The sequence below is a fragment of the Mus musculus genome, chromosome 19 (assembly GCF_000001635.26).
Source record: "Mus musculus strain C57BL/6J chromosome 19, GRCm38.p6 C57BL/6J".
Taxonomy (NCBI): Eukaryota; Metazoa; Chordata; class Mammalia; order Rodentia; family Muridae; genus Mus; species Mus musculus.
Genome location: NC_000085.6, coordinates 56,400,540 through 56,416,075, shown reverse-complemented (window position 1 = coordinate 56,416,075; position 15,536 = coordinate 56,400,540). Strand labels below are relative to the sequence as shown.

The 15,536-nt window shown below is 45.3% G+C and overlaps 1 protein-coding gene across 2 annotated transcripts in view; it reads right to left on the bottom strand.

Moving 5' to 3' along the window:
• Casp7 (caspase 7) overlaps window positions 1-15,536 on the bottom strand; it is a 45,516-nt gene that overhangs the window by 26,273 nt on the left and 3,707 nt on the right. For both annotated transcript variants that reach the window (XM_006526616.4, NM_007611.2), the window contains exon 2: window positions 11,551-11,660. In XM_006526616.4, the coding sequence (XP_006526679.2) occupies window positions 11,551-11,660 (110 nt within the window). The remainder of the gene's footprint in view (window positions 1-11,550; window positions 11,661-15,536) is intronic.

Below are 15,536 nucleotides of genomic sequence, written 5' to 3'. Positions count from 1 at the left end.
AGCTCCAAACTTTGTCTCTGTAACTCCTTCCAAGGGTGTTTTGTTCCCACTTCTAAGGAGGGGCATAGTGTCCACACTTCAGTCTTCATTCTTCTTGAGTTTCATGTGTTTAGCAAATTGTATCTTATATCTTGGGTATACTAGGTTTTGGGCTAATATCCACTTATCAGTGAGTATATATTGTGTGAGTTCCTTTGTGAATGTGTTACCTCACTCAGGATGATGCCCTCCAGGTCCATCCATTTGGCTAGGAATTTCATAAATTCATTCTTTTTAATAGCTGAGTAGTACTCCATTGTGTAGATGTACCACATTTTCTGTATCCATTCCTCTGTTGAGGGGCATCTGGGTTCTTTCCAGCTTCTGGCTATTATAAATAGGGCTGCTATGAACATAGTGGAGCATGTGTCCTTCTTACCAGTTGGGGCATCTTCTGGATATATGCCCAGGAGAGGTATTGCTGAATCCTCCGGTAGTACTATGTCCATTTTTCTGAGGAACCGCCAGACTGATTTCCAGAGTGGTTGTACAAGCCTGCAATCCCACCAACAATGGAGGAGTGTTCCTCTTTCTCCACATCCACGCCAGCATCTGCTGTCACCTGAATTTTTGATCTTAGCCATTCTGACTGGTGTGAGGTGGAATCTCAGGGTTGTTTTGATTTGCATTTCCCTGATGATTAAGGATGTTGAACATTTTTTCAGGTGCTTCTCTGCCATTCGGTATTCCTCAGGTGAGAATTCTTTGTTCAGTTCTGAGCCCCATTTTTTAATGGGGTTATTTGATTTTCTGAAGTCCACCTTCTTGAGTTCTTTATATATATTGGATATTAGTCCCCTATCTGATTTGGGATAGGTAAAGATCCTTTCCCAATCTGTTGGTGGTCTTTTTGTCTTATTGACGGTGTCTTTTGCCTTGCAGAAACTTTGGAGTTTCATTAGGTCCCATTTGTCAATTCTCGATCTTACAGCACAAGCCATTGCTGTTCTGTTCAGGAATTTTTCCCCTGTGCCCATATCTTCAAGGCTTTTCCCCACTTTCTCCTCTATAAGTTTCAGTGTCTCTGGTTTTAAGTGAAGTTCCTTGATCCACTTAGATTTGACCTTAGTACAAGGAGATAAGTATGGATCGATTCGCATTCTTCTACATGATAACAACCAGTTGTGCCAGCACCAATTGTTGAAGATGCTGTCTTTCTTCCACTGGATGGTTTTAGCTCCCTTGTCGAAGATCAAGTGACCATAGGTGTGTGGGTTCATTTCTGGGTCTTTAATTCTATTCCATTGGTCTACGTGTCTGTCTCTATACCAGTACCATGCAGTTTTTATCACAATTGCTCTGTAGTAAAGCTTTAGGTCAGGCATGGTGATTCCACCAGAGGTTCTTTTATCCTTGAGAAGAGTTTTTGCTATCCTAGGTTTTTTGTTATTCCAGATGAATTTGCAAATTGCTCCTTCTAATTCGTTGAAGAATTGAGTTGGAATTTTGATGGGGATTGCATTGAATCTGTAAATTGCTTTTGGCAAGATAGCCATTTTTACAATGTTGATCCTGCCAATCCATGAGCATGGGAGATCCTTCCATCTTCTGAGATCTTCTTTAATTTCTTTCTTCAGAGACTTGAAGTTTTTATCATACAGATCTTTCACTTCCTTAGTTAGAGTCACGCCAAGATATTTTATATTATTTGTGACTATTGAGAAGGGTGTTGTTTCCCTAATTTCTTTCTCAGCCTGTTTATTCTTTGTATAGAGAAAGGCCATTGACTTGTTTGAGTTTATTTTATATCCAGCTACTTCACCGAAGCTGTTTATCAGGTTTAGGAGTTCTCTGGTGGAATTTTTGGGGTCACTTATATATACTATCATATCATCTGCAAAAAGTGATATTTTGACTTCCTCTTTTCCAATTTGTATCCCCTTGATCTCCTTTTGTTGTCGAATTGCTCTGGCTAATACTTCAAGTACTATGTTGAAAAGGTAGGGAGAAAGTGGGCAGCCTTGTCTAGTCCCTGATTTTAGTGGGATTGCTTCCAGCTTCTCTCCATTTACTTTGATGTTGGCTACTGGTTTGCTGTAGATTGCTTTTATCATGTTTAGGTATGGGCCTTGAATTCCTGATCTTTCCAGAACTTTTATCATGAATGGGTGTTGGATCTTGTCAAATGCTTTTTCTGCATCTAACGAGATGATCATGTGGTTTTTGTCTTTGAGTTTGTTTATATAATGGATTACATTGATAGATTTTCGTATATTAAACCATCCCTGCATCCCTGGAATAAAACCTACTTGGTCAGGATGGATGATTGCTTTAATGTGTTCTTGGATTCGGTTAGCGAGAATTTTATTGAGGATTTTTGCATCGATATTCATAAGAGAAATTGGTATGAAGTTCTCTATCTTTGTTGGATCTTTCTGTGGTTTAGGTATCAGAGTAATAGTGGCTTCATAAAATGAGTTGGGTAGAGTACCTTCTACTTCTATCTTGTGAAAAAGTTTGTGCAGAACTGGAATTAGATCTTCTTTGAAGGTCTGATAGAACTCTGCACTAAACCCGTCTGGTCCTGGGCTTTTTTTGGCTGGGAGACTATTTATAACTGCTTCTATTTCTTTAGGGGATATGGGACTGTTTAGAAGGTCAACTTGATCCTGATTCAACTTTGGTACCTGGTATCTGTCCAGAAATTTGTCCATTTTGTCCAGGTTTTCCAGTTTTGTTGAGTATAGCCTTTTGTAGAAGGATCTGATGGTGTTTTGGATTTCTTCAGGATCTGTTGTTATGTCTCCCTTTTCATTTCTGATTTTGTTAATTAGGATTTTGTCCCTGTGCCCTCTAGTGAGTCTAGCTAAGGGTTTATCTATCTTGTTGATTTTCTCAAAGAACCAACTCCTCGTTTGGTTAATTCTTTGAATAGTTCTTCTTGTTTCCACTTGGTTGATTTCACCCCTGAGTTTGATTATTTCCTGCCGTCTACTCCTCTTGGGTGAATTTGCTTCCTTTTTTTCTAGAGCTTTTAGATGTGTTGTCAAGCTGCTAGTATGTGCTCTCTCCCGTTTCTTCTTGGAGGCACTCAGAGCTATGAGTTTCCCTCTTAGAAATGCTTTCATTGTGTCCCAAAGGTTTGGGTACGTTGTGGCTTCATTTTCATTAAACTCTAAAAAGTCTTTAATTTCTTTCTTTATTCCTTCCTTGACCAAGGTATCATTGAGAAGAGTGTTGTTCAGTTTCCACGTGAATGTTGGTTTTCTATTATTTATTTTGTTATTGAAGATCAGCCTTAGTGCATGGTGATCTGATAGGATACATGGGACAATTTCAATATTTTTGAATCTGTTGAGGCCTGTTTTGTGACCTATTATGTGGTCAATTTTGGAGAAGGTACCATGAGGTGCTGAGAAGAAGGTATATCCTTTTGTTTTAGGATAAAATGTTCTGTAGATATCTGTCAGATCCATTTGTTTCATCACTTCTGTTAGTTTCAGTGTGTCCCTGTTTAGTTTCTGTTTCCATGATCTGTGAAAGTGAAAGTGAAAGTGGTGTGTTGAAGTCTCCCACTATTATTGTGTGAGGTGCAATGTGTGCTTTGAGCTTTACTAAAGTTTCTTTAATGAATGTGGCTGCCCTTGTATTTGGAGCATAGATATTCAGTATTGAGAGTTCCTCTTGGAGGATTTTACCTTTGATGAGAACGAAGTGCCCCTTCTTGTCTTTTTTGATGACTTTGGGTTGGAAGTCAATCTTATCAGATATTAGAATGGCTACTCCAGCTTGTTTCTTCATACCATTTGCTTGGAAAATTGTTTTCCAGCCTTTCATTCTGAGGTAGTGTCTATCTTTTTCTCTGAGATGTGTTTCCTGTAAGCAGCAAAATGTTGGGTCTTGTTTGTGTAGCCAGTTTGTTAGTCTATGTCTTTTTATTGGGGAGTTGAGACCATTGATGTTAAGAGATATTAAGGAAAAGTAATTATTGCTTCCTGTTATTTTTGTTGTTAAAGTTGGCATTCTGTTCTTGTGGCTGTCTTCTTTTAGGTTTGTTGAGGGATTACCTTCCTGTTTTTTCTAGGGCGTTGTTCCCGTTCTTGTATTGGTTTTTTTCTGTTATTATCCTTTGAAGGGCTGGATTCGTGGAGAGATAATGTGTGAATTTGGTTTTGTCGTGGAATACTTTGGTTTCTCCATCTATGGTAATTGAGAGTTTGGCTGGGTATAGTAGCCTGGGCTGGAATTTGTGTGATCTTAGTGTCTGTATAACATCTGTCCAGGCTCTTCTGGCTTTCATAGTCTCTGGTGAAAAATCTGGTGTAATTCTGATAGGCTTGCCTTTATATGTTACTTGACCTTTTTCCCTTACTGCTTTTAGTATTCTATCTTTATTTAGTGCATTTGTTGTTCTGATTATTATGTGTCGGGAGGAATTTCTTTTCTGGTCCAGTCTATTTGGAGTTCTGTAGGCTTCTTGTATGTTCATAGGCATCTCTTTCTTTAGATTTGGGAAGTTTTCTTCAATAATTTTGTTGAAGATGTTTGCTGGTCCTTTGAGTTGAAAATCTTCATTCTCATCCACTCCTATTATCCGTAGGTTTGGTCTTCTCATTGTGTCCTGGATTTCCTGGATATTTTGAGTTAGGATCTTTTTGCATTTTCCATTTTCTTTGATTGTTGTGCCGATGTTCTCTATGGAATCTTCTGCACCTGAGATTCTCTCTTCCATCTCTTGTATTCTGTTGCTGATGCTCAAATCTATGGTTCCAGATTTCTTTCCTAGGGTTTCTATCTCCAGTGTTGCCTCACTTTGAGTTTTCTTTATTGTGTCTACTTCCCTTTTTAGGTCTAGTATGGTTTTGTTCATTTCCATCACCTGTTTGTATGTTTTTTCCTCTTTTTCTGTAAGGACTTCTACCTGTTTGATTGTGTTTTCCTGTTTTTCTTTAAGGGCTTGTAACTCTTTAGCAGTGTCCTCCTGTATTTCTTTAAGTGATTTATTAAAGTCCTTCTTGATGTCCTCTACCATCATCATGAGATATGCTTTTAAATCTAGGTCTAGGTTTTCGGGTGTGTTGGGGTGTCCTGGACTGGACGAAGTGGGAGTGCTGGGTTCTGATGATGGTGAGTGGTCTTGGTTCCTGTTAGAAAGATTCCTACGTTTACCTTTCGCCATCTGGTAATCTCTGGAGTTAGTAGTTATAGTTGACTCTGTTTAGAGATTGTTCTTCTGGTGATTCTGTTACCGTCTATCAGCAGACTTGGGAGACAGATTCTCTCCTCTGAGTTTCAGTGCTCAGAGCACTCTCTGCTGGCAAGCTCTCTTACAGGGAAGGTGCGCAGATATCTTGTTTTTGGACCTCCTCCTGGCCGAAAAAGAAGGCCCAAAACAGGGCCTTTCTCAGAAGCTGTGTTGCTTTGGCAGTTCCCAGAAGCTGTCAGCTTCTGTGGTGCAGACTCTCACCTGTGCAGACTAAATTCCTAAGTTCCAGGGAGTCCCGGAACCAAGATGGCGACCGCTGCTCCTGAGGCTGAGGCCACCTCCCAAGCCAGGCGGACACCTGTCCTCTGGTCCGGACGGTGGCCAGCTGTCTGCGGCCCGCCAAGGGTGCTGCCTCAGCGGCTCTGTGCTTCCGCCTGTCCCAGAAGCTGTCCAGTTCTCTGGCGCACCCTCTCACCTGTTCAGACTAATTTCCTAAGTTCTGCTGAGTCCCGGAACCAAGATGGCGACCGCTGCTGCTGAGGCTGAGGCCGCCTCCTCAGTGGGTTTTTTTTGTGTGTGTTGTTGTTTGCTTTTTTTTTGTTTTGGTTTTTGGTTTTTCAAGATAGGGTTTCTCTGTGTAGCCCTGGCTATCCTGGCACTCACTCTGTAGACCAGGCTGGCCTTGAACTCAGAAATCCGCCTGCCTCTGCCTCCCGAGTGCTGGGATTAAAGGCGTGTGCCACCACTGCCCGGCTGTCTCAGTGTTTTATAAAGATCTTCCCCATCACCTTCTGATTGGTTAACAGAGCTAGATGACCCACAGCAAAGCAGGAGAGGAGGGGCAGAACTTCTGGGCAGAGATAGGAACTCTGGGAAGGAAAGCTAGATTCACTAGCCAGCCAGAGAAAGTGGGGCTTACCAGAGGTAACTAATGGGCCACATGCCATAACCCAGATCAGAATAAATGGGTTAATTAAGTTATATGAGCTAGTTGAGAAATAGCCTAAGCTTTCATAAAAAAATACAAGTCTCTACATCATTACATGGGAGCTGGTGGGTTGAGCCAGTCCTGTGACACACACACACACACACACACACACACTTGGAGACATAAAAATTCTTGGGTCATAGATGGAAAGACTTTAAGAAGCCTTGATTTAAAGAGTGGGAGGCCTAAAGAAGGCTGAAAAAATAAACTAACATTTCACAACTTAGGAGAATATGACATTAAATCATCATTCATTTTAGTGTAGAATTGCTTAATAATTCAACAGTGATGTCTTATACCTGATGCAACAAAATCAGCGTTTAAGCAAAACAGCGTGTATTAGATCCCATGCAAGGACTTGCCAAAGTGTTCACTCTGATAACATGAGCTCTGATGCTGACATCAGCCATGTACTGGAAAGGTACAGTATACCTGAACCAGGTGACCCAAGCTTGCTTACTCTGGAAGCACAGACTACATCTAATTTTGCAAAACAGGGCTTAAGCCAAGGCCTAGGTCTTCAAGCAGAATTCCCAGTCTTCCCAAAGGCCTTAGTCATTTGCTTTAAATACACGGCCAGATTCTCCACTTCCAGTGGAGTGGGTCCCCCCCACCCCCGCTTCCCATCCTCCCATTTCCACTGTGTAGTTGACAGAACTACAGAACTATTCTTAATGTGCTGCAGAGGGTTCAGTCACCACACAAGGGGACAAGTGAGGTTTCCTGTTATATATAAGAAGGGGGAAGTTGGTATCTGGGACCTGGCTTTTGGATTATGCCAAATCCAATTAGGCACTGGAAGACACTTTGAAGAAAATCCATTCATTTAGGATTCAGGATGGAATGGGACCAGCTTAGTGACACTGTATCTCTCTGCCCCACCCCCCCTTTCCCCATGGCAGACCTGGTCTCAGGATGGTGGATCAAGCACTGAATCAGGAGGGAACCAGAGCTGAGAGCTCTGTGCTCTCCTTCCCTCCCTAGCCCTGCCCCACCTATCCAGTTATAACTGAGAACTTCGAGCATGGAGACCGTCACAGGATGCCTAGTAAGACATTTATTGAATGAAAAATGGTTTCAGCGCTCTACTGAGAAAGAGCCTGTGTGGGGTAACTGCTTGACAAGCTGGCTTTGGCCGCCATTCGCACGGGCAAAAACCACTCTGTGAGCAGCTTGGTATGCCTTATGCAGCACACATGTGCACATACATAAATCTATTACACAGAATAGATGCAAACGTGTATGTGTGCTTCTTTTTCTGATACTTTGAGGATTTGCCTCTAAGTAGACGGTAAACGGCCTCGGGACCAACTGATGGAGGAGTTTCGGTACAGGCTTTTGATGACCTTCCTAGAAATTGGGGTGTGTGTGTGTCCCCAAAGGTTGAACAAGAAGCCAGTGACTCCCAGTTCTTTGAATGTGAGGAAGCACCTGACTGAGTTGCCATACTCAGTACAGAGCACAGAAGGAATTCAAGAATTAAGCGGCATTACTATCGCAACATTCTTCCGTCTCATGAATTCATTCATGACTCTTCGGTGATTCCACGGCTAAAAATGGAAAATAAGCAAAGAGACAATGGCTTTCTTATCCTTGTATTTCTTCATTACTCAGAACCATTTTTAAAGCCTTTGAGTTCAGCATCATCTGCAATTCCTACTTAATCTTCCAGATGACTAACAGGGTAATAATCTAATGACTTGTTTATCTGGAGCAATAATGGGAAGAGGAGCTCAGCTGAGGATGAATTCCTTATAACAATCAGGGAACTGGAAGACGCCTTCAAGTGTATGCAATATGCACGTGATAGCGTGGACCCTATGGACAGCTGCACGCTTGGGTGAGCAACAGAAGACTTTCAAGTAACTCAATCAGAGAGAATAAAACAAAAGGCACGAGAGAGGATAGAAAAAAAAAAGGCTAAAAATGAGATAAAATTCTGTCCACCAAAGAGGCTTCTATACTTTTAACGAAACACAGATGGCTGTAGTCACTTCCTGTTTAGACTCATCAGATTCGCTTAAAGACAAGGTGCTCAAACGTCACTGGTTACCACACAATTTCTTTTCCCATCTTCAGAGAAGTACAATGCTCCGAAGACGCTACTGACTGTTAAACAATTCCTATTTGTCCTTCCCCTGAACAATCAAAAGTGAGACAACCTCTGCAGTTGTCTGGTTGAGTTGGTCTGTGGCTGCTAGGTATTCCTGTGCTAAATGTACAACAGCTTTTGTAGTGCAAACCTTGCCCCCAAGGTCAATAAAAGGCTAGAGCCTGTAACTGGACAGTAAAGAGAGTAAGGTGGGACTTCCTGAGAGGGAGAAAGGAACTCTGGGAAGAAGAAAGAAGAGGGCCCTTTCACCAGGAGACATAAGGAGATGTGACTATCGGTCTGGAAGGTATAGCAACCCACGTGGCTGGATGGGACTAGGTGATCATATTAACTTAGATGAGCTACTTGAGAGCTAAGGCCTAAGATCTGAAATATTAAAAGGTCTCTGTGTGGTTATTTGCGGAACTAGCTGATTAAGGAATAACTGCTGTTGTACTTCAATTTCCAGCATTAATATATACAGAATATTAATAAACTGCTGCCATATTAATCTCCAGCATTAATACATAATATTAGTAATCATTTTTACACTATCTAAATAGTTATGCCGGACTGGAGAGATGGCCCAGTGGTTAAGAGCACCTCCTGCTCTTCCAGAGGTCCGGAGTTCAATTCCCAGCAACCACATGGTGGTTCACAATCATCTATAATGAGATCTGATGCCCTCTTCTGGTGTGTCTGAAGACAGCGACAGTGTACCCACATACATTTAAAAAAAAAAAAAAAAGCTGGGAACTATAGAGAGCATTTCTGTAAAAACAAACAAATAATAGCAGCTTACGCTGTACAGGGGTGCAGTGTCAGAATGTGACATTTAACACTTGAAGGCTACTCCTCTAAATGGCTTTCTCTGGGAAACAGGCTAGCCTAGGCCAATTCACCAAGCTTTTGAAAGCTTGGAACTCCAGTGGATTATTCCTGAACTCAGGTGACACCCACTGAAATTCAAGCCCGCTGCACTGGGGACTACTCTCCTGAGTGCTATTTTCGTCTGGGATGGTATGACCTGCAGCTGTCTCTGGAGGGTTTCAGGGGAAGCCTCGTGAGTCAGCTCTCCCTTTCCCGAGCGCTGCCCAGAGTCCATCATGCCCTTGCGGTCTGTGTCCAGTGAGAATGGCTTAGGAAGCACTGTGGTTCCTTCTTACCAGGGGGGTGTGCGTTCCAGGACCACTGATAGGACCTCCAAACCACAGGCAATACCAATCCCTATTGTCCTGTGCCTTTTCTACCATGAAGAGGTCACCATCATGGCGCACAGGCTCATAGGTGAGCGGCACAGCATCCTAGTACATCTCCTTTGTTTACAACCTCACAACAGCACGTCTTTAATCCCAGCACTCGGGAGGCAGAGGCAGGCGGATTTCTGAATTCGAGGCCAGCCTGGTCTACAGAGTGAGTTCAGGACAGCCAGGGCTATACAGAGAAACCCTGTCTCAGAAAAAAAAAAAAAAAAAAAAAAAAGCCTTCCTTCTTTTTCCCTTTCCTTTCTCATACAGTGTGTGTGTGTGTGTGTGTGTGTGTGTGTGAGACGTGCCTGTGTATGTTGGGTGCATGTATGTGAAGGCATGTTTGCAACTGGTGTGTGTCTGTTGAGACCTTCAGCTGATGCCAGGAATTATCTATTGTCCACCTTCTTCAATGAGGTAGAATGTCTCATTCAACTCCAGAGCTAGTCTCACCAGTCAGCTTGCTCTGAGGATTCCTCTGCCTCTGCCAAGGAAGGCTGGAACTATGGGCAAGCCACCACCCACCTACTACATGAGTTCTGGGAATTTCAGTTCTGGTCATCTCACTTGCACAGTAAGTGAGTAACCACACAGGCCCCTGAAAAAGTCCATTCTTACAGCAGAGCCCAGCAACTTGAGCCCAGGCTTTCATTTCCTCGCTGGCTGAGAACTCCCGCTTCAAGAAAGAACTCTGTGTGCACCCTCCTTTGGGCATGTAGGAACCGCAGCATTAAGAACCGACCCTTGGGGGCTGGTGAGATGGCTCAGTGGGTAAGAGCACCCGACTGCTCTCCCGAAGGTCAGGAGTTCAAATCCCAGCAACCACATGGTGGCTCATAACCATCTGTAACAAGATCTGATGCCCTCTTCTGGAGTGTCTGAAGACAGCTACAGTGTACTTACATATAATAAATAAATAAATCTTTAAAAAAAAAAAAAAAAAGAACCGACCCTTTGGAGGCAATATTAAATAAAACAGGATGCCCTGAGCACAGTGCTGTCATAGCCCAAGCGACGACTTGGTAACATCCTCCACAGAGGGATGACACATGACTGCATGGGACAGTGTCGTGACAGCAGATTCCACCGCACCACGTGGGATGAGCAATGTGCGTTCGTATTTCTGGAGTTTTCCATTTAACAATTTCAGACCATGGTTGAAGAGCAATCGAAACATCAGAAGGTGACGCTGTAGATGGGGGTGGGGATTACCACGTAAAGCAGAGGGGTGTGCCTGACCCTCAGGGAATGCCATAAATGTCCCCGACCAAAAGAAGGTGCGAGGAGGGTCCTCTGCTCCCCTGAAGCCCTCCGCCGAAATTACGTTACTTATTTGTGTACTTGTGGCAGTCAAAGAACTTGGGGGAAGTCGGTTCTTTCTACCTTGAGGCTTCAGGGGATAAATCCCATCCAGTTAGCAGGCTTGAAACACTGGGCCACCTTGCTGGCCAGCCCTCTTTTTAACTAGAGATCCCTTCATGTGAGTGCCGCTGTACAGTCTGGACACTAGTTTCAGCACAACCATCTATTATTGACCCGTCACAAAAGTGATGAAGCCTTAGTGCCTCAGTTTCCCCAACCCGCCAGATGGCATCGACGAGGGACCCATCCCCCGGGAATACACATGGGTTAAATGTGATGATACAAATGATAAATGAAGGTGTGATTATTCATACATGGCAGATGTAGAATACAACATGGACTCAGGAAAGCTAGGGGCCTGAACACGGAGGGGTCTAGCTTCACCCCTGAGCAAGCTGCCCTGGTACCTGCTATTCCTACAACCCATACTCTGCCATTCAGCAGCCATGTTCCTTACCGACAGGCATCAGCAGCCCCCAGCCTTGCTCGGATGAGAGCAGGCTGCCCCTCAAACATGCAGCTGTGAGCAGGAGCCCACACAGTGCAGCGCAGCCTTCCTGGACCTGCCTAAGCTAGAAGGTCCAACACAAACCTCCTTTCCTGAGTGTCCCCTCCCATCGGGTGTGAAGTGGGTCTAAGTGGCTGAGGGGGGTGATGAGCCAAGAGGAGAACTTACAAGAGAATAGAGGAGATGATAGAGGAGCGGTCTGGCTTGGCGTCAACTCCGTCTTCGCTGGAAGAATCCACCTTTTCCAGCTCCGCAGCACAGTCCTGATCATCGGTCATCTAGGAGGAAAACCAAACCAGAAAAACAGAGATGCAGAGTGGCGTCTTAGCCTTGTGATTGTGTGTGTGTCCACGTGTGGGACAAGTCTGTGCGTGTGCGCACACACAGGTCAACCTTGGACGTCATTCCCTAGACTCTGTCCTCTTGTGTTATTAGCCAGGCTCTCTCGCTGGCCTGGATCTCCCCGTCAGGGTAGGCTGGTCGGCCAGTGAGCCCCAAGGATCCACCAGTCTCAAGTGTGTGTCGAGGCTCCTGGCTCTGTATGTGGGTGTTAGGGGCTGAACGCAGGTCTTCACACATGAGCAGCACTCTATAAACTGTGGCCCTCTGTCTTTTAGCATTTTCAGGTGACATAGCACGTAATGAATTAAAGGTAGGGTGAGCAGTTTTGCGAGTTTAAGCTCCAGAGTTGCTGCACCATCAACGTGATAGTGTAATCCGACACATGAGTGTCAACTCTACGGATGGCCTCCTTCCAGAGACCAAGTAACCAACAAGAAGAAACCAAAGCCCCTGACCTCAGAGCTTCTGCTCCAGCTCCGGTGGCTTTGGATAGGTTCTGTCAGGGTTCATAACAATCAGCCCCTTAAGTTCCTGGCAGGTCACAGACGCTCATACCCAGCCTGACATCACCCGGCACACTTCAACAGCAGCAGTAACTCTGAGTCACAGAGCTCTCTTCGCTGTAGGGGTGTGTGTGTGTGTGTGTGTGTGTGTGTGTGTGTGAGCTAGCATGTGTGTACACGATCTTTACTCTTGGGACAGTGAAAGGCAGCCTGTTTTGGTTGCGCGAGTCTTGCTCCAGAGACCCAGTAGAAAACTCTACAAGGGACAGAATAGTGAGCCACAATCCCAGAGACAGGTGCCTGACAGCACAGAGCTCCCAACTCCATAATTCTGTGACTATCAGTCACATAGACAAAGCCCCAAGCTCCTGGCATTCTAGCTAGACTCTACCTTCACAGTTACCTGACAATAGCCAGGTATGCTCCTCCCCACAGCTACCCTGCAATTGCAAGATAGCCCAGCCCACTATAAAAGGGGCTGCTTGGCCCCTCCTCTCTCTCTTTTAAGTTCTCACCTCTCTCATTCTTGTCTCTAGCTCTCCTTTTTCCCCTCCCTTCCCCCCTCTCTCCACGTGGCCATGGCCAGCCCCTCTTTTTCTTTTTACCTTCTCTCTTTCTCTCTGCCTTTCTACAATAAAGGTCTAAAACCATAGACCATCTCTGTTCATCAAGGCCTGCCATTGCTTGAACAATGGAATAGGTTTTCTAAAGAGCTGCGCTGGAAGGCCTTCCTGTGCTCTAGCGAGGGACAGGACCAAGGACTCTCGCCCTGGTGGGAACCACCCAGCACCCCCTCTCCCCCTGCCCTCCCCTCTCTTCGACCCTGGGGCTGACTGAGTTGCCCCTGGGGCCCCTACTTTGTTCTTAGCTCTTCTGAGACATAGAGCTGGGATGTCTGAGACTGAGAACCTGTTGTCTCTGGCCTCCATGAGGCCCAGAGACCTCGGACTGCTCCCTGTCCACCACCCTCGGAGGACTGGGTCCATGGCCTCACACAGCCAGGCACCCACCCAGGGCTGTGTGGAGAGTGAGCTGCAGTCCTCCAAGTTGCCCGCCCAAAGCACCGCAACTCTGGTGGGACGTGGGTTCTCTCCCACCCCCTTTATTCTCCCATGCCCACTGCCCAACATTACTCTATACAATCTACCCAAGTGGACTGCCAATAAATGAGTTTCCTGCTCAGGAGCCTTCAAGAAACTTATGAGGATAGCTCAACGGCACAAAAGTGAGTGAGGTCTTGAGTCTGATCCTAGAATGGTGGCACCTGCTTGTAACCCCAGTCCAGATCCCAGACCTATGGGATCCCCGAGTTTCACTGACAAGCCAACCTTGCTGAACTGGGAGTTCCAGGGCAGAGCAACACATAGTAGGACACCTTCTGCAGAGACACCTGAGGTTGACCTCTGGTCTGTAGTCATACACACCACACACACCACACACACACACATCTTGGATTTGAAAGCCCTTCACACTCTGGGACAGGTGTCAGGAGACCGGCCCACTTGTTTGTTTCTGTGAGTAACGTCTGCTTGTTGCGTACTGCCTCTGCTTGTTTCCTCTCTGCGAGCAGACACAAACATTTGCTACCTGCCTGTTTAACCATGCTCACTGCCTACTTGGCTCTTGTATTTATTTTCCATTTATTTGTGCTCTGCTAATTGCTTGGCTCCCGCAGGACAATATAAACTCATTGTGGTAGAGGCATCTGGCACACAGAAGGTGCTTATTAAATAAATATTAATTGAGTGGAAGGCTGGAGGAAATGAATACCCCCATGGGAATAGAATTGGCTAAACAGGATACAGCTGGTCCAAGGAGAATCCATATTGGAATCACTGCTCACAAATCAAATCCTCGTTAGCTCTCAGCAACCAATGGCAACTGACAAACTTCAGCTTTCTATGGTCTCAGACCTGAGCGTGTGAGTGGGACGCCTCAGCCTTCAGGGGCAGTACTAACACACCGGTCAGGGCTGGCCTCGGGGTGTTTTCACTTGGTTGGAAAAGAAGGTGGAGTCTGTTTTTATAGAACATCCTTGGTTCCAGAATGGGACAAGGAATGACATCTAGAGTTGGAAATCCAGCCTAGAGAGGGACAGCCATACAGGCCAAGCAGCAGCTCTGTGGACTGTAGCTGTAACCGTGTCACTGTGATATCACCTTCCAGAAGATGATGGAGAAAGAGGAGAACAGCAGAGGGGAGGGGAGGGGAGGGGAGGGGAGGGGAGGGGAGGGGAGGGGAGGGGAGAGGCTTCGCTTGGCTTTGGGCAGTGGAGAAAGAACTGAGTCAGGAAGGAACCTGGGGTCACATCCACAGTGGCCAAGAGAGATCAGATGGCTGCCATGTTTCTCTGCACATCGCAAGCCTTACCACAGTCACCAACATGGTTCTGGTCAGGACACAGATCTTTCAGATCAGACCCCAAACATTTCTTACATCAGCACAGAGGAAAGAAGCAGAGGCCAGGCATGGAAGACACCTGGCGGTTTGGGGTCCGTCTTTACATACACTTCATCAGTGCAGGGTCATTAGCAAGGCGTGCCTTTAAATATCTTTTACAGTCAACAAGTCATTGTTTTGTTAAAACCTACCAGGAAAAGACACTACCGTCCATGTGGTCTTAAGCCTTGACTCTTTTGCCAGATTTAGTCTTAAGGGTTAAACCTAAAATCCATAAAACAGAAAGAGGGAGAGAGGGAAGAAGGAAGAAGAGGAGGAAGGGGGGGGGGGCATATGTCCTTATGACTCCAGATTAGGAGGTTCCAGCTCTGATCCTGCCCTAGAAACTACAACTTTGGCCATTCCCCACAGACGGGACTACAACCAGGAAGTATAGGTGCCAGAAGAAATCCCAGCACCTAGAGGTCAAACTCTCAGAACTGTGCACTACAGGGAGCCTATGACAGTTTCATCTCCCATCTCATTCCTTAAGGAGGTACAGCAGAGTAAGACATTGTAAGACCAATGGATGGATGAAGAAGGTGTGTATATCAAAAGGCTAATCCCCCAAAAACTGAGGAGAGAGGGTTTACAGAAGGAATTCACACACCTGGATAGCAACATCAGTTAAAAACAAACACACAAAAGGTCTGGCTGGTTTGGATCTGGTGTGCCCCTTCCCCAAAAGTCCCCAGCATCCTGCTGCCAGGAGGCCCTGGAACCCAAAGCGTGGCCTCCTGGGAGCTTCCTGTTGCTGATGGGTCTTCAGGGGAAATAATAAGACCCATTTCCTCCTCCCTTTTACCTCCAGGCCATAAAGACAATACCCTATTGCTGAGACTCAAAAAACGAAATGAGCCTCCAACAGAC